Raw genomic sequence first — 25,212 nt, forward strand, 5'->3', positions numbered from 1 at the left:
CCCTATAGTAATAGCAAAGGAAAGGGAAGGTTGTGTGCATGCTGGAGGGATTAGAGCCACCAAAATTGCAGTATGATTAGAATTTATTGTGCACATCGAGTTACGACTAATTTCGGGTGTCGAATTTCACTCCTTTGGCGCAGCGCGGAGAGTAAACTTATGACTTTTAATTAAAACACATGAAATTCTCATTACAAACAAAATGCTGCTGACCTCCATTGCAGAAGTGCGCGCAAACACTGCTGCGGCTGCTGCTGAAGCTGAAGCTGGCGCCAGCAAAGTCGTTATATATACATCCAAACTTATATCTAATGAGAACAAGAAAAATTTCAATTTCGGCTGCACGCAGCTTTAATACCCTATACAGATACGAAATATTCTTACAAGCACTTCAATCCGGTCGTTCAGTTTGTATGTCTCAGTTAGGCTAGGTTAAACTAGTAGGTCAAGAAGCAACGCATAGACCAGTTTTGGTCTTTTGCGATACCTGATGGAGTTCAGTTCCTAGGTTCAAGAGAAGTAGTCATCTCTTGACGCGAATTTTAACAGACTCTGCGGCCTCACTATCGACATCTCATCCAGTGTATCATAACGTGGGGTCCAGATGCTTACAGCGTAGTCTTGGCAATGCGGAACAAGTGCACAAGAGATGCTCCATTGTTTCCCTGGTGCCCTGCTCTAAACATTTCCTGCAGTCTTCACGATCTGTCAGCCTCATTCTGCGGGCGTGTGCCGCCACCAGACAGTGACCAGTTAGTATTCCGATCATGTTCCTACAGTCTTTTCTACGCAGCCTACAGGGATCGTCGTACAGGATGTTTGCCATACACCATACTTGGCAATCCCGTCCACTATTTCATTGACCGCGATGCCTTTGTAGCCTGGCATCCAGTAGAAGTGAAGTTGCTTACTTCTGGCAACACTTTCCACTGACTGACCGGGCTTCTCAAGACACTTCTGGCCGATATGAGATACGAAGTTACTGCCTTGACTGTTGCTTGGTTGACTACGTAGATGTTAGCTCTGGAATGGCATGCAGGTGCATTAGAGACCAGCTCAGAGGCTTTCGCATCAGAGAAGAACTCAGCTCGAAATATACTGCAGTGGTCCGGCAACTTAAAAGGTAGCCTTATGCCTAACTATGGACAGTATATTCCCGCACCAACTCCATCCTCCATTTTATTCATTTTGTCTTAGTTAACAATCCATGCCAAATTTCTTGAAGATATCACGTCCAATAATACACAAGTACTTGAGTCCGATCTTCAGTTTGAATGGCGACCATATGCTATAGTGGACCGATATCGACGATTCCAAAAAATTAGTAGTTACAGAGAAGCGGACGTGGGTCAAGTTTCAGTTCGATATCGCGAAAACTGAAGAACTAGGTCGCACGATGGACTGAGAGACAAACAGGCGACGCAGCTCCCCACGTTGATCATTTAAATATATATTTTCTAGAGACCCTAACGTTCCATCTAACAAACTTCCTGCCAAACTTAATACAAACTTAATACCCCGTTCAGGGTATAAAAATTTTGTACATACATATGTATATGTACAAGCTCAGCTGAGCTCGTCGTAGGCAACGGAACCGGGTGGGCGCCGGATGCACCGAGATTAGATTAACCCCAAAAATATACAACGACCAAGTTTCCAGCTGCAGTACAATGTCTACATCCCGATCTTTGTGTGCAGTCGGCGCGTACTGGTGGCAGCCAACAGCTGCTGCTGCTGCTGCGTTTTCGAAAGTGACAGCAACAGCAATAGCAAAATAGACACAGTAGTGGTAGCTTGTCACGTGAGTAGAGGAGAATAGTAGGGCAGGCGGGCAATAGTAACAGCAAGCTGACAGACGGCAGACACGCCGACAAATAGCGGATAGACGACGAATGGCAAGCCGGCAGCAGCACAGCGTGATTGGGTGAACAAGTGACGTAGTCAGTTGGCTGAGTGCTCGCCTGAGCGACGACTAAAGTGATAGAGGGAAACTTAAGTCGTCGCCCGAGTGCAACGAAGTGGTTGACTGACGCGGACACCCGCCAAGCTTTTCGTACGACTGCACTGCTGTAGCAACTGTTATTGTCTCTTTTTGTGTGTCTTGCTGTTGACGTTGCCTTCAGAAAAAACAAAAAACGAAAAGCAGTGCGGGCTTTCGCTCTTTCCGCGCTCCAGCGGCAATCCATCTTCATCACTGGCGGCGTCGACCGCACAGCGCCTCGCTAGCATAATCAAAGGTTTTTGTGTGTGTAAGGGCTCCGTAAGCCTGGGTCTTGCTCCCGTCTCCCCGGCAAACGTGGTGGCATAATATAACGCAACTTTTTCATTTTATGGGATAAAAATAAGCATTTACTCGGCTTAACAAGAATATCGCATTTGCAACAAATCAAATGCAATTCGCTGTCTTCAACTTCTCAAATTTCTTTTATTTGCATGGCATCAGCAGCAGAGATTTCATTTTAGCTTGTGTTGTTGTAGCAGCAATATAAATTTGTTGGTTGCATGGCATTATATTTTAATAACTTTAAGTGTAATATTTTTCATAAAAAATTGTAATAGTTTAATTTACTAAATTCGACATAATTTCGGCTAACCCTCATTTCCCAGCTTAATGCTGGTCGCAAAAAACAGGTGTTTCTGTAAGTTCCCATAATAAAAATTCGACTTTTGTATATATATTTGTTCCTTTCAATCAATTTTCAATTCATACAATGAAATTATTAAATTGGAAAGTTTAGATAAGATAGCGATACTGTCAGTGTTATGACAAGTCAATAATAAAAGGTGAACCCACTCGAGGTTCCCCACTTCTTTTAAAGAAAAAACGCAGAAGCTTCAAAATTAATGGCGAATGTTCATTATCATTCGAAAAGACCTTCTTTGGCATTTATTTTTTGAAGATTATCTTTTTCAAATATTGACCGTGGCTACGTCTTAGATGGTCCATGCATTGAGTCCAATTTTCGATGACTCGTTCGACTGGTAACTGGCGAATATTTGAATCGAGGCGGGATTGTTCGCATAGACTTTAGACTCCCCATAAGAAAAAGTCTAACGGTGTGATATCACACGGTATTTGTAGCCAATCCACCGGCCCAAAAATTAAAATTATCTGCTCACTGAAGTAACCTCTCAATAAATCCATTGATTAATGTGATGTAGGGGGAGTGGCGCCATATTTTTGAAACCAAATATCGCCGAGATCACGAGCTTCAATTTCAGGTATCAAATAGTTGGTTAGCAAGGCGCGATAACGGTCGCCATTAACGGTTATGTACTCACCGGCATCAGTTTCGAAGAAATATAAACTGATTATTCCACCGACCCACAAATCACTCCAAACCGTTTGGTTTTTCTGGATGGAATGGCAGCAATTTTGCTTGCTAACATACCCATTAAGCTAAAAATTGAGCTCCAAAACATCGAATCTCCTGGGAACTATTCAGGAGCCCATAAAGAAAATGATGTCGCATCGGAACGTCGAGCGGTTTCACTGCTCGAACGATGATGAGCTGTGTTTTGTATGCTTTCAATTTAAGGTCTCGAAGTAAAATGCTCCAAGTCGTTCCATACGTTAATTCGAGTTGCTGCGAACGGAGCCGAACCGACTCTCCACGATGTTTGTCTACAGTTTCAGCTACGACTGCTATATTTTCAGTGTATACGATAGTATGGTGGTCGCAGATCACTCCAAGACGGATCTCACAAAGATCTTCCAAAATCAGTTGTTGTTTCGGAAACTATTGATGCTGTACTCAAACTGATTTTGCAAGGTCGACCTATCACGAGATCGAGACAAATATGGACATTAGTGGGACTACCATACATTCAATATTACTTGAACATTTGACTGTAGGAAAAATTGTTTCACATTGGATCTCACACAACTTGTTAATCACTCAAAAGAAGCTCCTGTCGATTATTCGTGAGAAATGTTACCAAAATAAGATAGCGGCGCTTCGAATCACGTCTATAACATTGTAATAGAACATGAATCGCTGCTTTATGCTTATGATCCCGAAAATAAACAGCCGTCAACTATATGGGTGTTTCGATGTGAGCCGAATCCAACAAAAGTTGCACTCCAAGCAAATGGCTTCCCACTTGTTTTTTGGAAATACTGGATATGTCGCTATTACGACTTGAACAACGCAGAACAGCAAATTCTGAGTTGTACAGATATACAACCATTTGTTTGCTAGTTGTCTTTCAAGAAATTAGGAAAACTAGCCATCGAAGACGGATCACTTTTTACCAAGCCAATGCTAGCTCTCACACATTAATTGAAACAATCATACTATTGAGCACTCAAAACATCGATTCGATGAGTTATTCAACGTAAAGTCCTGACTTTACTACTTTCCTGGCATCGAATGACTGAATGACTTATTATACCCTGAACAGGGTATATTACATATAGCTGCCATATAAACTGAACGATCGGAATCAAGTTCTTGTATGGAAAACTTTTGCATTTGACAAGATATATTTACGAAATTTGGTATAAATTATTTTCTAAGGCACCAATGCAATCTGTGAAGGGTATATTAGCTTCGGTGCAGCCGAAGTTAACGTTTTTTATTGTTTTTGTTCCCGTCCGTAAAAAAAAAAATAAACTAAAAGTTGACTTCTTCGTTATCGTTACCGTTTTTCCACACCTGAAGTGGATGCGTTCAGAACACAAGTTTTGGAGGTACCACAATCGGAGAGACAAAAGTACTCTGGCAATTGTTTCAAATGCATGGAAAGGTCTATAGATCTAAATTGAGAATGCTTTGAAAATCAGTAAAGCCATTTTCAATTATTAATGTTTGGTTTTGTTCTGTAATCCCCAAAATATAAAACTGAATTCTTGTTTAGGTATAAAACCGGAGTTGTTGGTAATTGTTCAATCATTAAGGTTCTTAGGGCGTCGTATCATATTTCTACATAGTATTTTTCGAGACGAGTTAGTGCTCTAAAAAATCTTTCAAGCCTTTATAAGGCAAAAACTGTTCAATTTGTGACTTCTAACGAATTGGTCCAAGCTATATACCAGTGTTTCTGCTGTGATTCAAGATTAAATATCTTTAAAGCCAATTTAAAATAAATAGTCATTTATTCCGAAACAAAAAAAGAGTTTATCGATATCAGAATTATTAAGGCTCGGAATGATTTCATGGTATCAAAATTCTTAATTTATGACCGTCGCTTGGTCTTAAACTACACGTCTACTACCAGACTGAAAATTAGTGCACTATTTATTTGAGCATGTTTACCTGCCTTTCAATTAACTGATCTGCTGTAATATATTCATTATTGGGACGACATTTCTAATGGGTTATCAAGGTACCGTAGCAGCGCGAGCGAGCACATTGCGCTCTGAGAGAGTAATGCTCATCGCTCATGCAAACTCCTTTTGGCTACTAATATTTTGCTTCGTCTACAGCACAAGCACCTTGGCTTAGTCCCGTTATGGCAATTAAACTCCAGCTCGGCGAACGCTGGCAGCCGGCGAACGGTGCAAAATCTGGAATTTTTTCGACGCCGTTATTGGAAATTTACGATAAACTCGTTCATTTTTCCGTGAGTCGCGTACGTGGACACAACGCAATTTGGGTCTTTCGCTGATATATCCTTCAGTTGTACAACTTTCTTATATAAATATTATATAACTATTTTTTATATAAATGTGAATTTATAGTGCAGCGTTTTAGAGAGTCCAAACATTGAATTGCGAGTGTGACTTTTTTATAGAACGACAATAAAATTATTGTTTTTAAAGTGTGAATTCTGAATTCATTTTGCGATTTTGCTGTGCAGTTTTAATTTGTCATTCACTGGTGAACTGTCGGTGTACTATTGAGAAAAACAAAAACACTAAAAACACGAAAATTCGTCAAAATTGTATTTTGCGTAGTTTATTTAAAATAAAAGTTAACTAAAAACAATTTGTTCAGCGTGAAAACTTGTGAATTATATTTTTTTTACGAATTGAAATTGAAGGATATTTAGCGCAAAATGTTCAGCAGCCACGCGTCCAGCTTCCTTGGCAATCGGCCGTCCATCTTTGATTTCTCAGAGAAGGCGCATAACCTTTACATTGAGTGAGTAGCCTAAACTTTAATATATCGTCACCTAAAATGCAAAATGATGTATCATTAAAAAAATTTAAAATGAGTTTTTCATTGTTTATTATGTAGCATACAATTTTCAGCAACCACTGTCAGATATAACCCATATATAACCAATGTATAAGCAATATATAACCAATGTATAAGCAATATATAACCAATATATAACCAATAGATAACCATTTTATAACCAATTTATAACGAATTTATAACCAAAACTCAAAATTTGCTTCAAAATGAATGATTTCTATCAAACCATTTTTCCTATGTCTATAAACTTATGAAAAGTGGTATTACATTATCTTGCATTTAGGGTGACAAAATACATATATAAACTCGCGAATTTTGCCTTTGATTCAAAAGTAAATGAGATTTATGAGCGCTTATAAATTATAGAAATTAATTTCCACTTTCATTTTCTCTTTGCATTAAAGCGCCAACAACTAAAAGCGCTTATTAAATTACTTGTACATTATCTTCTTTGCGTTCCATTACTTCGCCGTTATCGGCATTGTCTGCGCGGCATTGCATTGTGAACACAGAGCGCAGTGTTGCATTGATTGGCAGGGAGGGTGGTATGCATTGAAAGGAAATGAGAAATATTCGCAAATCGATTAATTTAACAGCGGCACTCCATTTCTCTTCTAATTTATTTGAATCCTTGCATTTCCTGCTTTGTCACGTTGTCCCCTCTTTTAATTTCCACACTATTCGTTCCATCTTCGCTCTGTCGTTTCGCTGGCGTCTGTCTTATCACTGATTTCTCCACCGGCATGCTCATTTATTTTATTTTTGTTGTTTGCCACTAAGTCTGCTGTTCGTTCAAATGCTTGTCATCGTTTTTATACTTTGGCAGTTTCTTTTCGTTACTGTTGTTTTTGTGAATTTTTCAATTATCTTCTACACTCCCATTTCGTACGGTGATGGCGACTAGTTCTGCAATTCATGATGCCAATATCAAGAGTTCTTAAAACTTGTGCGAAATTTATGTTTGTAGCGCATTAGGGTGGTACTTAAAAACGTACATAAATTTATATCGTGTTAGGGTGGTAGTTAAAAAATCACAAAAAATATATATTAACTAAGTTCTAGCCGATCAATTAGTAAAAATATGCACAAAGATCTGTTACCTTATCTTATCTCAGATTTTGGTTGCGAACGGTAAAAACCAGGCTTCAAAATATTTGATTTTTTTTATTGAAATGAAGAAATAAAAAGTAATTAATATTTTTTAGCTAAAGCACAAAATATAGTAGATATCTTTAAGTCAATGAAAATAAAAAAAATTTTGCGCGTACTAGGGTGGCGCTTAAAATATTACAAAAAATAAAATGTAATTATTTTTTTTAGCTAATACACAAAATAGATATCACTAAGTCAATTATACTAAAATTTTGAGCGTATTAGGGTGGCTCTTAAAAAATTACAAAAATTGTTTTCTCTTAGTTCCACCCTAACAATCGATAAAAATATGCATAAAGATAAACCGATCGGTCGGCATCGGGGGTAAAATCATTAATGTTTTATAGAAAATGGAGAAAAACAATATAATTTTTTTTTTGAGTTTTTCCATCGGGACATCAAGGGTAAAGCATTAGATATTTTATAAAAAATGAGAAAATAAAATAATTTTTGGAGCTTTTACACAAACTCCATATCACTACATTCAAAAGTATTCGAATTGTGAGTGTAGTAGGGTGGTACTTAAAATATATTTTCTTGGTTTTACGCTTTCGTTCGATAATATTATGCATGAATCCAACCAGTTAAAAAATTTAATGTGAATGTGGTACACTATATCGACTTTCATTGCGAATTTCGAAAATCAACCATCAAATTTATAAAGTATTTTTTTAAACTTTTGGACAACCCTAATGGGAAAAGTTTAATGATTGAATATTTATTTGAGCATGGGAAGTCTAACTCAAAATTATTTATTTTTTTAATTAAGGACCATCCTAATGCACTTATGCTTGCAGCTCTATTCTATGGTTTGTTGTAAGGAACATATGTATTTGAGTGGCCAATGCAGCTTTGGAAAAAATTTTGGAAATTATTTCCCTAGGCTTTAGGGCAACCCTAATGAAAAAAGTTTAATGATTGAGTCGTCATACGAGCGTTGAAAGTCTTACTAAAAATTCTAAAAAATATTTCCAAGAATTTAGTATCACCCTAATGTAGGTATGCATGCAGCTCGCTTTCTATGGCCTTATATTATGTTAAGAACATATGTACCAGTCTCATCTATACACTTTTATATAGTATATACAAGCAATATGATTCAATATTTATGGGAACTCTAATCGAGACCTTCTGTTAAAAATTTTCCAATCGCTTCTCGTTACAGTGCATTTGGCATGAGTGATAAAAGCAGCACCACCACTAGCCTTCCCAACAGTCCGATTCATACATCGACACCGGGCAGCAACAACAATGGCTGCAACAATGGTTCATCGCTACTCAATAATAGTAATAGCAATAGCAGCACAGGGCTTGTCAATGGCGGCAGCAATATCAACAACAACAATAACAGTGGTCCACCAAGTTTATGTAATAGCAATGGCAATAATAACAACAATACGTGCAGTGCCAATCGGAATGTTGTCGACAACGAATCATCATGCTTCCGCATGGACGCCGACATGCCCTTCGGTGAGAAGGAACCCGATCCAGACAATATCAAAATGTTTGTTGGCCAAGTGCCAAAATCCATGGATGAGGCACAATTGCGTGAGATGTTCGAGGAGTACGGTCCAGTGCATTCGATAAATGTGCTACGCGATAAGGCGACTGGAATCAGTAAAGGTGAGTGCGAAAGCGAGTAAGCGTAGATGAGTGGAGCTTTAGAGAGTGTGAGTTGAGTGCGGGATAACGGAGTGGGGAATCAGCTGTAAGCTGCACAAGTGGCTGGATTTCGGTAAAATTGAGTTGAGGAGTCGAAAGTGTTGAGAACATATTATTTTGCAGCTTAATTGGTACTTCATATGGTTAATACGTGAGAGAGTTTGAGTAATATAAAGGCCTACGAAGTACTTTAACGTAGAAACTTTCAAATATTTTCGCACTATTGCCATTCTTTAAATTTTTCATATAAAACAAGAAAAAACGTTAACTTCGGTTGCACCAAAGCCAAATACCCTTCACATGTGCATTTCTGTTAGTAACTATGTGTTCAGTTTGTATGGAAGCTATATGCTATAGTTAACCGATCTGATCAATTTCTTCGGAGATTACATTGTTGCTATAGAAAATGACTTATACCAAATTTCGTGAATATATCTTGTCAAATGTGAAAGTTTTCCATACAAGCATTTGATTCCGATCGTTCAGTTTGTATGGCAGCTATATGTTATACCGTTCCGACAAATGAGCAGCTCTTGAAGAGAAAATGACGTTTGCAAAATTTCAAAAGGATATCTTAAAAACTGAGGGACTAGTTCGTATATATACAGACAGACAGACGGACATGGCTAAATCGACTCAGACATACTGATCATTTATATATATGTATACCTTATAGGGTCTCCGACGATTCCTTCTGGGTGTTACAAACTTCGTGACAAACTTAATATACCCTGTTCAGGGTATAAATATCATCGGGTACGTTTAGCCGTTTATCGTGTGCACAGCTAACTGAGCTCGGATTGAAAAAAGTAGAGTGATAAAGTGTCTTTTGGGATTCTTAATTGGGTCCTTTTCAGTTTAAAAATATATTTTGTTAACTTTTTTAATTCAGTTAAGGCGTTTTGTGTATTTTCTCGGTAAATACTATGTAGATCTGAAAGTGTAGAAAAGCTGAGAACACCGGTACTTTCTAAAAACAAATTACGTTGCCGAAAAAATGAAAAAAAAACTTCGTCTATCGAAAATGACTCAAGATGAACTCGATAAATGAATATATTCGAATAGTATAATTTGTTACTTTTTAGAATTTGAAGGAATCTAGTTAGCTCCTTAATATTTCTGCCATTTTACCCTGTTATCTGTACTATGTTATCCGAAATTGAAACAACTATTACGAGTTATGTATGCTGATTCGGCGATTGGTGAATTGAAAAGGATGGTCGCTGAAACACCTCCTCGCTAGGTGTCCCACAAGAGCTCGTTTATTTTCTTTTAAATTCTCAAAATGAGTCAACTTGGAAGACAGTTATAGTATGTTGTTCTCATGACTGTGTAGATCAATGTGTGTTCTGTTAATTCTACCTTGTCTACTTTGAGGAGGAGGGAGCTCAGGCGATAATGCAACCAAGAAACTGAGATCATTATACCCTGAGCAGGGTATCTTAAGTGTGCCACATAGTTTGTAATACCTTAAAGTTACTGTGGAGGTCCCTATAATATATAGCTCAGTCGACTTGGAAATATCCCACTGAAATATCTCATAAGTTTCCCCAGAGAGTTGCTCATTTGTTAGGATGGTTGGTATCGGATCACTAAAGGATGTAGCTGTCATACAAACCTTAATTCGACGGGAAGGTTGTTTATATAGAACCACGTGGAAAGTTATATCAGAAAATTTATCAGTGGTTGCAAAGCTTTGGCCGATTACGTTAGCAAATTTAGTTATACATATAGTCGATAGAAGGAATGCACTTGTGAAAGGTATTATATCTTCGCTGCAGACGAAATTATGACTTTTCTTGTTTTGTCTTAAAATAGTATTTCTTTTATTTGCTCACCATTCACATGACCCCAGAAATATTAACTTTGATCACTCTCAAAAGTGTTCCTAAATATCTAGTGTTTCTTCGAGTTTCTCTTTTTCAAGCAATGGTAACCTTTAATACTTTACTTTCGCATGATTGGACCAAATAGTACCTGAATTATTTGATCGGGTCTTCCTACAAACTGATTTAACTATCGGGTAGACAAAGTATGTGCTTCCAAATCATAATTAGAAAACTGTTGACTGTCGCTATGACACTTATGACGCAAAGATGTCTCTATTTAATTTCGTATTGATCAACTTTAGTGTTGAGCTGTCTAGTCGGAGAGACCGAAACCTTAATTGTCGTCTTCCTCGAACTCAGAGTTCTCCTTTTTGGCTTCTTACTACTTTTCGGCAGCAGCACCAGCACCAGCAGCTGGAGCAGTGGCAGCAGCAACTAACTTGCTGAGGTCCTTGATGAACTCCTTGATGGTAGTAGCTTCCTTGAAATCCGTTTCTGTGGCAGCAGATTCTTGAAACCATTGACAACTTTGTGTGGTACCGAAGCAATAGTTGGGTAACCAATCTGTAACGATAGGGCGGTTAAATTGGCACCCAGCTAGGAATTTCGAACGCAGATCTCCGGAACTGAAAGTTCATGATTTCTCTTGTTATGACATAGGTTGACTTGATGCCTTCTTTTGGACTTATGATCTTGGCATTAGGAATAAGCAGACTGAATAATAATGGAAATAGGAAATTTGCGGTTATATTGCTCCAAAAGGCTGAAGTCGTCAAAATCCTCATTTGACAACATTGTCTTTTATCAGCTCACTTTAATATACGAACTATATGAGGTCGATGAAAAAAATACAGACGAAAGGTATATAATAGAATAGATGTGAAATTAAAAAATGTGGAATTTCTTTATTTGCTCCCTCAGTCAATCATTTGGAAGTAACATCAATATAACTCAGTTTCCTTACAAAAAAGGATATGTCTCAAGTTCGAGGAGTATTTCGTCACTTAAAATGCAAAGCAACATATCATCAAGAAAATCGAAATTGAGTTTTTTATTGCTTACGATTCACTACATCGCATTACATATACAAATGTAATATAAAATTTTCGGCTTCTGCTACCAGATATAACCAATAAGTAACCAATATGTAAGTAATATGTAACCTATATATAATCAATTTATAACCTATATATAACCACTTTATAACCAAAACTCAAATTTCCTTTAATATGAGTGGTTTCTATTATACCATTTTTCCTTCGCCTGTAAACTTAGGAAAAGTGATGTTACGTTATTTTGCATTTTAGGTGACGATTTGCTATATACTTTGGCCTCATCAATCCTGAGACTGTATCAGCTGAATGTATATTTCTGTGCCTGCTCGCTATGATTGTTTTTTCGGAGTGAGAAAATACTCAAAATTAAAGTTAGCGCTCTTCTTAACACAAGAAAGGACCTCAAAAATTATGAATCGACAAACCGCAATTTGAAATAATTATTAACAGTAAAATCAGAGGCCGCAGGTCGTCAATGCTACCAACCATAACTAATAACGAGAATTAATTAGATTTCACGCATATTCATAAATTTTGATTATGCTAAGCATATTACGAAATTCTAGCATTGTGGTGAAGGTGGGCGTGGCATTCGTAGAAAAAACACCTAATGTCAAACTTAAATGGTCTGGAAAGAAACAAATGAGGGCAGAAGGTTTATGACTCGCTCGCATGGTTTTCATGCTTTTAACGACATATGCTTGTATTTGTGTTGTTGTTGGCTAAGCAAATACCGCACAAACTTATCGACACATGTAGATGAGTATATATTTAAGTGAGGTTATGTCTCTGGGGATGCATGAAAGGAGGAAGTCCATTAAAATTATTTTCGCACAACAATGGTTTCCCACTTTTTACTGCTGCATTTGCGAATTGCCAAAGCAAAAGTCATTCAATTACGTGTATGTGCGGCTTTTGCTTTTTTTCTTTTTCTTTTTCCTTTTCTTCGCTTCTCTTCTCATTTCATTTTCCCTTTTCTCGCTCTCTTCTTTTTTTCATGGAAGCATTTTATTCATTTCGTGTGTTTTTCTTTTATCATTGTCAATTCACTTACCAGTTATTTGTCATATCGTTCACAAAAACACACAACAACAACAATAATACGTGAAAGCTTGCCACTCTTTCCTCCATCACTCCACCAATCTGCTTTTATGTATGTCTTCCTTTTATGTCGGTGAAATGCTTGCAATTTAGGGTATTTTTAGAGGTCAAACCTTACAAAAGCAGCACAAACGAGTGAATGCTGGCGAAATAGGAAGCTCCAAACATTTATTGCTTTAGCATGGGAATGTCACAGAAGTTGAATTTAAATGTGGAAGCCAACAAATTGCATGGCAAATAATTTTCAACTGAGGGTTGCTTGCTCGTTTAACTTTATTTATTTTTTTTTATGGCAATGACTAATTAATTAGTTAAGGACTTAAAATTGAGGACTCTAAAATAGTTCATTGTGATAATAAAAGCAGTATTAATTATATATAATAGTCATTGTGATAATAAAAATACTATTAATCATATAGGAAATAGAAAAAAACAAAATTTCCCTAATAAACCTCATTAAAAAAGTTTTAATAATTCTAATAAATCCCTCAGATTCCTTTTGTCAAAATATTCAATTTTTCTCTAACATATTTTGTGACAAAAAAGTAACCGGAAATTGTAAAACAAAATATTTAATTATTCATCAATATTTACTTTGTCGCTTTCAAAGTAATCCCCACCTGATGTAACACACTTATGCAAACGATTTTTCCAGTCCTCGAAACACTTTTCATAAACTCTTTTTGGAATGGGCTTCAACACCTTCAGCGAATTTTGTTTTATTTCTTCGATCGATTAAAAATGGTATTCATGGAACGGCAATTTCAGTTTGCGGAACATGAAAAAATCAGACGTAGCCAAATCTGGTTAATACGGTGGTTGATTCATGGTATTCTTTGCGTTTTTGGCTATAAATTTGGTGAGAATGTGGCTCGATGCGATGTTGCCATATCATTGAGTAAAATCCATGAGTTGTTTTTTCATAATTCTGGTCATTTTCGACGAATGTTCTCATGCAAATGCCTCAGTACTGCCAAATGGAACTTCTTACTGACCGTCTGTCTCTCCGGAGGAAGTTTATGATGCACCAAACCACAAATATCGAAACAAATAATGAGTGGATTTGGCGTGGTTTTTTTGCTTCTTCTTATTTTTTCACCGCCATTCCGATGATTGTTGACTTGTTTGCATGTCAAACTTTTAAAACCAGGTCTCATTGGCAGCTATAACGCTCTCCATGAATGTGAGATCGGAATTTACACGATCAAGTTTATCCAAGATATCTGTACAGTACTCTTTAAAAAAAAAATTCAGCTTTATCGGGACGGATCGAGCAAGAACGCGTTTCATATCCAAATCATTCGAACGGACTCATGAGAGATGTCAAGCTCTCTTGCCATCTCTTTAACACTTGTCTGACGACTTTCAAGCACCGCTTCCTTCATTTTTTTTAATATTGTCATCAGTTAAGAGATTAAAAATGGTTCAGAACGAGCCATGTCTTCAAAGATCTCTCGACCGTCTTTGACGCCTTTGTACCACTCATAGGCTTGTGTTTTTTGTAAAACTGAATCACCGAAAGCCTTTTCCAACAGCCTCAATGATTATTCCCTCGAAGTTTGGTTAGAAATATGAAACTTTAGACAAATTATTTGTTTGATATTTTTGTCCATTGTAAAAATCGCAATGCACTACTGAGGTGTACTGACTTAAGCAGTTGCTGTAATTAAACTGGTTGACTAATCGCGCTCATATATGACACAGTAATTAAGGACAATCCTACATATTTACACAAATATTTAAATTACAATTTCGGGGTACTTTTTTGTCACAATGTTTGATTAACTATTTTTTTCCATGCTGCTTAGGTGGAGCCCACAGTCCAAACGAGTACTATAGCAGTTTCGCTATCAAGAGAGGATCAACCGAAAGTTATGAACTTCAGGGATCTCTTCCAATTTTCAGTTTTTCCATTCGGCTACTAAAATGAGTTCTTCAAAGTGCCTTTTTGAATCCATTGAACCGAAAAGGTCACTTGAAGCCATATCAGACCAGATCGGCGATTGTTGAATGATATTTGTATTGCTTTCGTTCAAAAGATCTCGAATAATCGTTGCGTAATATCTAAGAGTTGTTAACCCACAAATTCGCGTTTTCTTGCCCGATTGATGACATATAGTAGATATTGTTGAAAATAAGATGCCGATTTCTTAGCCATTCCGCTGATGATTAATTTACTATCACTGTTTTCTAAAACATTCATACAACACATCACCATTATGTGACATCTTGACCATTAGAATGTCGAAATCTCCTCTCTTTCAACTTTCGAAGCCAAAACAGAGCTCTTCAGTTGAGTTTAATATAAAAAAAGTAAGTGGGAAATCGATAGATAACCATTTTCCCAATAATTTGAGTTATACCAGTTGACTTTTCGTTCCACCATTTGAAAAATTATTTGGGTCGAATATAGCTGTATAGACAGCAAATAGTACACAGCCAAATTCAACTGTAAGCTTTTTTGTCATTCACTATAATTTATTCAATATCACCTCAAGGTGATTTATTGACTGCATTGCAGTGCCTGTGACTTTCGTTGCGGCTGCAGCAAACTTCTTGCTCTCCAGCAATGACCAAGTGTCAGCCGCGTTGAAACAAAACGTTAATCTTTACTTAACTTTTAGCATGACATTTTTATTTATCTTCATGTTGGCAACCATAAGTAGCAACACTACGCACTCGCACATACACAACCACCCGAATTTGAGCAAGAAAATAATGGAAAATCGCCCACAAACAAACAGTTAAGGACATTCATACGAACATGCATACACAGCAAAACTATAATCCAGTGCAGTGTGGAATCAGGATGGGATGAGGAGTAAAGCTTGCCACCAACATTTTGCTAACAGACATATTTGTACAGTTATTGGCAGTGAAATAGACACGAATAGTACACTTATATTTTGGAAAAATTACTTCAATATAATGCTAATTCGTAAAATTCCGTAAAAGAGTGGCAAAACGAACAGAAAACTGGTATAATTGTAAATACTGGTTTTATGAAGAGTAGATAAAGTGATCAGCGTTGCATTCTTGTATTGACGTCAGTTGCACAACTTTGTGGTTGATTTCATATTACTAGAGAACTTCTTTCTCTTATTATCGAAGTGTATTTTTTATACCAATTTATCATACCAGTCGCTTATTTCAGCACGGCATTCTAGTAATATAAGAGAATCCACAAAGTTGTGCTCAAAGAGAAAGAAATGATGGCAGTGCATTTTATTATACCAATTTATTATACCAATTTTTTATACCAGTCCCTTATTTCAGATCGGAAGTCTAGTATATTACTAAGAGATAACTTTTTGCTCTTATTATGGGAGTGAATTTTATTATACCAGTTTATTATACCAGTCACTATTCTTAACTTGTGTTAAATGTTGCTTTCATTACTATAGATCAGAGTTCAAATTAAAGAGCAGAGTAGTGGCGAATCGAACACGGTTACATCATAAAATTGACTTTCCTTCATCGAATTATATTTTCCATATATCGCTTACCTATTTCAATGCCCACAGTTCTACATAGCACATATGTACGTTCTCTGTGTGTGCGCTGACAACGAAAATGCATAAAATTTCAATTTATTTTAGCATATCAATTCGTCGCATATCCTTGGGACAGTTTTCTGCTTCACTTTTTCCAACGTTTACCCATCGCTGTACGCTTTTTTGTGTCTTTCGCCGCATGCATGTCACCGCCACGGAAGCAGTCGAAACCTGATTTCACTACTGAACTACTAAACTTTGACTTACAGAAACCGAAGAAAACACCAAAGCGGTTCTAATGTAATCCAAAACGAACCGAGTATATGTATGGATATGCAAATATGTATATGTACATAGTATATGTATGAACATACATATGTAAATACATTCACGGTTAATAAAATTGTAGTCAATTAAAGCTATGTGAACTGTTTCGGCGTCAAGCTACGTTCGACAGATATTTTATGAACTCAAATATTATTTTGTTTCTGTTTTTTGATTTAAATTCTTAATTTCTAAGTAATACAACATATAAAAACGATCTTAAGTTAATTATTGACTTATTCAAGGATATCTCAAGGAGGATAAATCCGTATGGCGATTTAATCAGAACATTATGCCACCGATTTTCTAATACACTTGAAATTTTTAATTCAGTTTAGAATGATTCGGGGCTGCACGGACAACCTTCGACCTCTTCAACTGATAAGAATATTGATTTTTCCAAGACATTTTTTGTTGTTTAAAATCGTCAGGCATGTTGTAGAGAAATGGCAAGAGAGCTCGACATCTGTGGCGAGTCTGTTCGAATGATTTTGGTTGATGTTTTGGGAATTAATGATCGTCTCGTAACGACAAAGCTGAATTTTCGCAAAAAGAGTATCGTAAACAGGTCTCTTTGGACATGTTTGATCGTGCGAATTTCGATACCACATTCATGGAAAGCATTATAACTACCGACGAGTCTAAGTTCGAACTACCTACGACTGGGCTAGCGGTCCTTTCGCTGTTTTTAGAAGGTGACGTTTTCGTCGGCCTAAAAGACAGATCTGAGCATCGGTTTTGATCTTCTTTATTTCTCATCGTCTCCTTTTGTCATCGTTTGTATTACTTTGCTGATTAGATCCACACTCTGAGCCGCCATCCGTCCTCAGAAAATTTAGTCGCCTTTAATGGTCATAAGGTTGTGCAAGTATCGAGGCCAAGGTGAGGATTGGCGCAAAGATTATAAGATTATGCTGAGACTATACTTTTAGAGTCGACCAGCGCAAAGAAGGAGTTGTCTCAACATACACCTTCCCCGCCAACATTACGACGATGTGAGGACCGTTCTCAGAAAAGTGCAAGGCTTTTAACGGGATGGGACGATTGCGACTGTCATTTCTGATCGATGTCACTCCATCATACCCAGGTTGGTGAATCCCGTATCCACCAGCTCAGAGTTTTACAAAAGTTCTAAAAAATTAGTCCTCCTCATAAACCATTAGTCATATCTGATCCCTCCATCATTCTCAGGCGGCTGAATGCCGCAACAACCAGCCCAGGGTTCTATAAAAATCCTAGAAGAGCTAATTCAACTCACAATTCAATTCAAAAGCTGAGGTCGGGTATAGGAGTTGAAATACCGTGAAGGCCGCAGGTCATTTAGCGTTACCCAAGATGCATCAACTCGAAGTCGACCTGGATTACATTACAAATAGCGTTGACCTAAGTCGAAGTTCAGGTATCCTGCCGTCCTTACGATAACATACACATTTCTGCAACCTTCATCGACCCTTGAGTCGAGTGTAATGGTTTAGAATGGCTTGATTATAGTTTGATGAAACTGATGGACGAAATGAGTTCCAAACGAAGGATTTTCTTCCTCTTGATTGACTTTCCCCGCTATATATCGATCCGCGTGTAGCATATCTTTCTGAAATAGGTGTCACAGTGGTGCCCAATAAAGAATAACGCCATACCAAATATGAGTGATATCGGTTCAACAACTTTCCTGAGTCCAGGTATTATGAAAATATTGGTTCAAGTTAGTCAAATTGTTAATGAAAAGGTAACAATAATATATTGAACATCAAAAAAAAATTGTGACGACCCGATTTATTCCACTATTATTGCCCAAAAAATAATTCCACGCTGCCATTATTTCACACGAAAGTGTACATTTAACAAATATTTGCTGCCGTACAAACCGCTCTATGTGCGCCAGACTTATATGCAAGTATAGTGGTATGCTTAGCCTAAGAATATACATATGTATTTTATATATGAGAACCTGCTGCAACAACAACAAATACGTATATACTTCAATAACGCAGTTTTCTGCCGTTAAGGTAGTGTAGCTGTTGTTGTTGTTGTCGTTGCGCTGCGCATGCCACAAGACATTGATGTCAACTGGCGTTTGCCGGAAGTCGATATTTTTGGTGACTTATCTATGGAAATTATTTTCCGCTCAATGTGCTGCTCGCTTTTTCACACCAACTACATTATGCCGACTGCACACATGAGCAAATACAAACATACATATGTTTATGCAAGTATATATGTTACATATAGACAACCATATAACTCACCAACAGTTATGTTTGCATACTGTCTGTGGCTAAATCCAAGGCTGAAACTAAAACTATTTTCATCTGTTGGCTCTGGCTTTGGTCAGGATTTGTGCGTTTGTTTGTATGTTTTGCATTGGTCCACTGACGTTGCTGCTGCCAAAGTAATCTGTGCGAAACTTAAGGACGTTGATTTATTTATGTTCGATTAATTCATTTCCGGCACGTGGTGTGGCGCATTCAGCCGCACACAATTGCAGCGCATTTACACCACAAAATCACATGTGCTTGTATGTGTGTGAGTGCGGGTGTGCCTGTGTGCTTTTGGGCAGGATTTCGACTATTTGTTGCCTTCGGCTGCGTCTTACAGATTAAGTTTGCAGAGCGAACGTGACTGGTCCGGTCCAACTGTTGTAAGACTTTATTTCCTGTCGCAAGCAGCTTCGTGTCTCTTACTACTTCACTCTCTCCATATTTATGCCATTCCACTGCTAAGTTCATTTTTGAGCAAATATGTATTTGTGTGTGTGTGTGTACTAAATACATATTTAAACATCTTATTTTGTTTTATTGGCCATTTCAATGAATTTTGCAAGAATTGTAAGCTCTTACCTATGGCAAACCAGATTTGGCATAATAATTCCTTCAATGTCAGCGGCGATTTATTGCGGTAAACATAAATAAATATACATGTAGTTTGTGATATTTCAACTGTAAGATATGTATATTAGTCTATAAAAACAACTTGCTTAAGCAAATCGTTTAATTAACTTAATGTTCGTTATAATACTGCTGACGTTGTTCCAGTCAATCACGGCCAAGAGCAACTCTAATTAAGACATCACCCTTACTAAAATAACATTATTTTATTATGTACATATGTACATTTAAAGATAGGTACTTTGATCCTAAACCTACGTTCTCACCGGCATCATTTTTGAAGAAATATGGAACGATGATTCCACCGGCCCACAAACCATATTACACCTTTATTTTTTCTGGATGTAATGACAGCTTTTGCATCCCTTCATGTTGATCTTCGTTTCAAATATGGAAATTTTTGCTTGTTTACATACCCATTGAGCCAAAAATAGGCCTCATCGCTGAGCAAAATTAGGCTCGAAACCGTTGGTACTTTTAAAGAGCCCACAGAGCGAAGCGATGTTGCTTGGGAAGGTCGTGCGGCTTCAGTACTAGCACAACCTGTATTGTGGACACTTTCAACTTAAGATCTTGCGCCAAGTCGTTCCATAAGTAAGTCCGAGTTTGCTGAATTGACTCTCCAAGGTTTTCGGTTACACTCTCCTGTTCAGCTACTATATTTCTTCTCTGTGTGCTGTACGTGGTTTACTCGTATTCGATCGAATATTATCCAAAAATGAATGCTTGGTCTCAAAATGGGTGATGGTCTTGCGAATAGTATGCTCAGTAGGGCGATTATGTTGAGCATAAATTGACCGTAGCACGCGAAACACATTCTTAACAGAACGCGAATTTTCGCTATGATGCTGAATGATTTGTAAACGTTGTTCAAGCGTAAGCCTTGCTATGAAATGCCAAACATTACTGAACGAAAATAACGTGACAGCTGGACACGACTCACGCGCGATCTGTCAAAAAAAGGCTACTGAAAAAAGTACATCTAAAGGGATCACTCGTTATATGCCATAGTGGTCCGATATCGGCTTCTTGTAGAGTAAAGGACGAGTGCAAAATTTCTGATCTAGTAGTATCAAACTGAGGGACTTGTTCGCATATATAGAGACAGACAGACGGATAAAGACCGGACGATGTTAATCGACTGAGCTCGTCACGGCTGTTAAAAACTTCGTGGCAAACCTAAAGTAGCCTATACGGGATATTAAAAGAAGTCGCATGGTGTAAAATCTGATAGTTACGGTGAATGAGACAGCAGTTCATAGCTTCAAGCAATCAATTTGACCCTAGCGATAACTGAGTTGTAAGCGAGTGTACTTTTTCCTTCGTTAAAAGGGGTAACTTTTTTTTTAACTAGACATTGAATGAGAACAATGATTCCCAAAATTTCGTCATTTTAGATCTTTGTAGATCGTTTGAACTTCTAGAGGTAGTCCCTGTCGATTATAGCTTGTGAACCACAGAAAACGATGGTCACTTCCGTTAATGCCAATACTTCGGAGCAAGTTCGCTAGTGAAGTCCACTGTTTCGACAGTTCCACGGTCCTTGTTGTGCACCAGTCGATCCATGTTTTGCAGGCTGTCACGAAACAGCACATAAACTGCCTTAGATTTTGTTTAATCAGCGTCGGGTTCCACTTTTTGTTAAGAGTGAGCACAAAAAGCAACCAACCTAATGGCAAAGATCTTGCCCAAAGTTTCATGTCATTTTGCCTCTTTAGCTCAGTAATAACGCATATAAAAACGGAATGATGAACATTTGGATTATCTCTACTTACCAACCTACTACTAGATATTTCTTAGTAACCGCGTGAGACCTCTAAACATACAATATTTCTGGAAGATACTTGTTCATATCAAAAATTGCATTTCCTGTTCTGTCGACTCCGAAATGGAACTATCCATAGATGTTTCAAAAGCTCACAACATAAAAATTTCTTGAAGATCACCGTACATCCTCTTGTATTCACATTTTTGTCTCTTTTCCTAACAATTCATGCATTTCCCTGTAATAAACATCAAACGTAGGCGGGCTACCGTTCATATTCAGTTATTTCAATAGGTTGGTGATTAATATGAAATACTCCAAAAGTAAGCTTTGGACATAGCATAAATGGAATCCAATATTTGTAACTTGTAATTATAAGCTGAATATTTAAAATATTTCCTATATAGTGTATATAGTTTCGCTTAAAATCGCACAGCATAAAAATGCAACGATTTCATTGATTTCACTATCGATCGCTGAAGAGCGTTTCGATTAATTGTATGATAGCATGTCACAGTTTGCCCACCAATTCGAACCACATAAAAAATTAAATTGTTTACGAATTTACCTGCAACATATTTCTCGATATTAAAAATACCAACAACAACAAAAACTTAGCACCATGAAAACCACGAAGTTTTTTATTTTGCAAAAATGCAACCGCATTCAACCATCGAATAAAAAAATTATCTGATTATGTCCGTATGTATGTGCAACATATAGACATGCCTACATTGTACATTGTTCCGGGAAAATTATTTAATTTCGTGCGATATGACACAGTGGAACGAAAATAAGCTGATTGGGTGGTTGCCATATGAAGGAAAAAAGAAAATTTTTTTTAAAGGAATTATTTTTGTCGTACAGCTGGAGAAGGTTCTGACTTAAAAATCATTTCTTTTTTTAATCATGAAAAAATGGAAATTACTATAAATAGAATAAGAGCTTAATAATTCCTAAGTTTTAAAACAAAATTGCGACTTTAGGATCAGGATTGAAAAACTTGTTGGGCACACTCTGATGGTGCACCCACCTGAAAAAGGGGGCTGACCGATGAAAAGTATGAGCAAGTTATCAGTGAAACAATGAATCATCTCTTGTGCACTTACCTTGTTTTGGTAGGGCTTTAAGTATTCGGAGACTCCTCCTAAAGTATGATTAATCCTCATTGGCTTCATAACGGAACTCTTTTTGGTATCGCAAGGGACTAAAACTGGTCTATGCGTGTCTCTTTAGTTTACCGGACTAACCCAACCTAAAGAAATGGAAATCGAATCGCGGCTACTTAACTGGATTTAAGAAAAAGGAGAACTCTACTGCCAACGCGCTTAACCACAGCCGTGGATAGGTCTGATACTTCTCTCAATACTTTCTTCTAAATTGTTCCACGTTTGTAAGATCAAACCTTAAACACTTGGAAGCTCACAATCTCAGAGAGGTTCCACCGAACTGGTGGGAATAGAACTTAAACCCCTGAGCAAATTTTTAATGAACACAAGGCACTTTACTGATTTCTAAGTTCGAATTACAGGAGTTCTATTTATATGGCATCACAAAAGACTGCATAAAGCTGTGCAAGTGCGATGTTTAGAATATCTAAACATCAAATTTAAGTCAATCTAACGATAACGTAGCTTCCAAGGTGAGAGGAGCCTTTATATGTGGTCTCCAGGGATTTTGTCTTGCCTTCGTTTACCACAAGACCAAACTCTTTTACAGTTTTTTTAGGGTGGAAAATGCTTCATTGATGGCTCTGTTGAGAGGCCTACGTTGTCAATATCATCTGCGTATCCTAAAAGCAATGTAGTTTAATATTAGACAGTACCAATGCGTTTCAGTTTAGCGGCGCGTATCTTTTCTACAGCATTATAGTGTATTGAAGAAGACGCACGAGAGGGAATCACCCTATCCAAAACTTGATCTTGTATTGAATTACTCGATGAGGTCCATTCCGATTTTGAGGGAGCTGATGTTTGTGCTTACTGTCATTCTGCATAACCGTATGAGTTTCTCAGGGTTATCTAATTTAGATGTGGTGACGAACAGGCCACACCTGTCCATGCTGCCGCCAGCTGCTCTGAAATCGACCAAAAGGACTTGACGCATTAAGAAAATCTGTTCTCTAATGGATTTGTAAAATTTAGAGTCACAGTGATAAGGCCAAATCAGAATATTTACAGTGAGCTTCAGTCCTTCTCATAGCGCACTCAAAAGAACCTTGTATACAATATTAAGAAGCTTGACTCCGCGATAATTTACGAAACTGCGGAATCTCCCTGCTTGTCGATAGGGCAGAGTACACTCATCTTATAATCAGTGGTTGGATAGGTCTTCTTCTCCCTTATTGGCGGATACACCGCTTATGCGCAAAAGTCGTTCTTCTTTTTCGTTGGTTGGCGCCAATTGGAGATTCCAAGTGTAGCCAGGTCCTTCTCCGGCTGATATTTCCATTGGATTTGAGGTCTTCCTCTTCCTCTGCTTTCCTCGGTGGGTACTGCGTCGAATACTTTCAGAGCTTAGCCAGCGTAGCCGTTGTCTCTTGATTCACTGAACTATATTATGTATTTGAATAGCTCGGCCAGCTATCCACCGGCCCCCGCCGCTTTGTGGTTCTTCAAACGACCAATTGCCATTCGAACTTCTTCATGGTCGGGCAATGGCACGTCATCGATTGGGGAATCAAGTTCACCATCTCCTGGTGTTAAGTTTCCACTGTCATTCAGCAGATTGGATGGTTCCCTTCATAATTTCAGTATGCTCTGGGCATCAGTCACTTGCTCACCTTGGGGGTTTTACAAGAGTAGGTCTTACTTTCTAAAATATTAGAGGCAACCTTGACACGTCATTGTATGCAATTTCCATAGATTTTTTAATACATACCATCTATAAAATTTCTATTTAGCCCTACTTAAAAAGTCGAATATCTCGAGAAGTATTAATGATAGCGATTTTGACCTCGAACCATTTTTATAGCAAATAAAATTTCCTACAAATTTTTCATGTACATTTTTTCTATAGCTCTTGTCATTTACGAGATATATGCAACAAAATGCGAAATTCTTGGAAAACTTGGGTTTAGAGCCCCATACTACCTCGCTGGTGTGAGTTACGACTTCGTTGTACTGGGCACTTTTGTAGAGTGAACAATTCTGAGAAATATACGTCTAAAGTCAAAGCGATGCCATAAAATAGCTCTGATCTGAAGGAATTTAAAGATAAAAACTCACGATTATAGTGTATTTTCTATGGAAAATTTTTACAGGCCTTGGTCCAGTTTTTAATGCTAATATTAAGGGCTAAAATTTTCAGGTTGTTTCCAAAGAAATTTCGTGACGGGATTGAAAAAGTTCAAAAAAAAAACACCCTAATGTATATGTACTTTATATATCAATATATATGTAGGTACATAGCCCTGTTTGTGTATGGAAAAATATTTTGCGATTTTTTCGTGCAAAAACATGCAATTTTCATACACCACCACAGCGTTTGCATGCATTTCCCAGCGCGTCTGTGTTTGTGCAGCGGAAAGAAAAATCGCAAAACCGGAAATAGATTTTACTCCCGTCAGTGCAATTTCGTGTGTTGGTGCAAGCGAATTTATGCGGTTAGAATATCGAGTATTTGTGTGTGTTGCCAGATATGTATATATGTGTGTTTCTGTGTATACATGTGTGTGTGTGTGCATGTGTTGGTGTGTTCGTGCGTTTGTGCCTTTGTATGCGGAAATGAATCATGTGCCAGCGCAAAATATGCATTCGGCGAGAGGAAAAAAAGCAGCGGTGCATGGCATAAAAAGCCAGAA

General features: G+C 37.5%; 1 protein-coding gene across 4 annotated transcripts in view; it reads left to right on the forward strand.

Moving 5' to 3' along the window:
* LOC120767613 (CUGBP Elav-like family member 2) overlaps positions 1-25,212 on the forward strand; it is a 216,205-nt gene that overhangs the window by 79,534 nt on the left and 111,459 nt on the right. For 2 of the 4 annotated variants that reach the window (XM_040093768.1, XM_040093769.1), the window contains exons 1-2: positions 5,926-6,086; positions 8,461-8,918. In XM_040093768.1, coding sequence (XP_039949702.1) covers positions 6,001-6,086; positions 8,461-8,918 — 544 coding nt within the window. In that variant the 5' untranslated portion in view covers positions 5,926-6,000. Of the gene's footprint in view, positions 1-5,925; positions 6,087-8,460; positions 8,919-25,212 lie in introns of those variants that run through there. The other 2 variants (XM_040093766.1, XM_040093767.1) reach the window with 1 other exon arrangement.

Source organism: Bactrocera tryoni, chromosome 2, assembly GCF_016617805.1.
Source record: "Bactrocera tryoni isolate S06 chromosome 2, CSIRO_BtryS06_freeze2, whole genome shotgun sequence".
Taxonomy (NCBI): Eukaryota; Metazoa; Arthropoda; class Insecta; order Diptera; family Tephritidae; genus Bactrocera; species Bactrocera tryoni.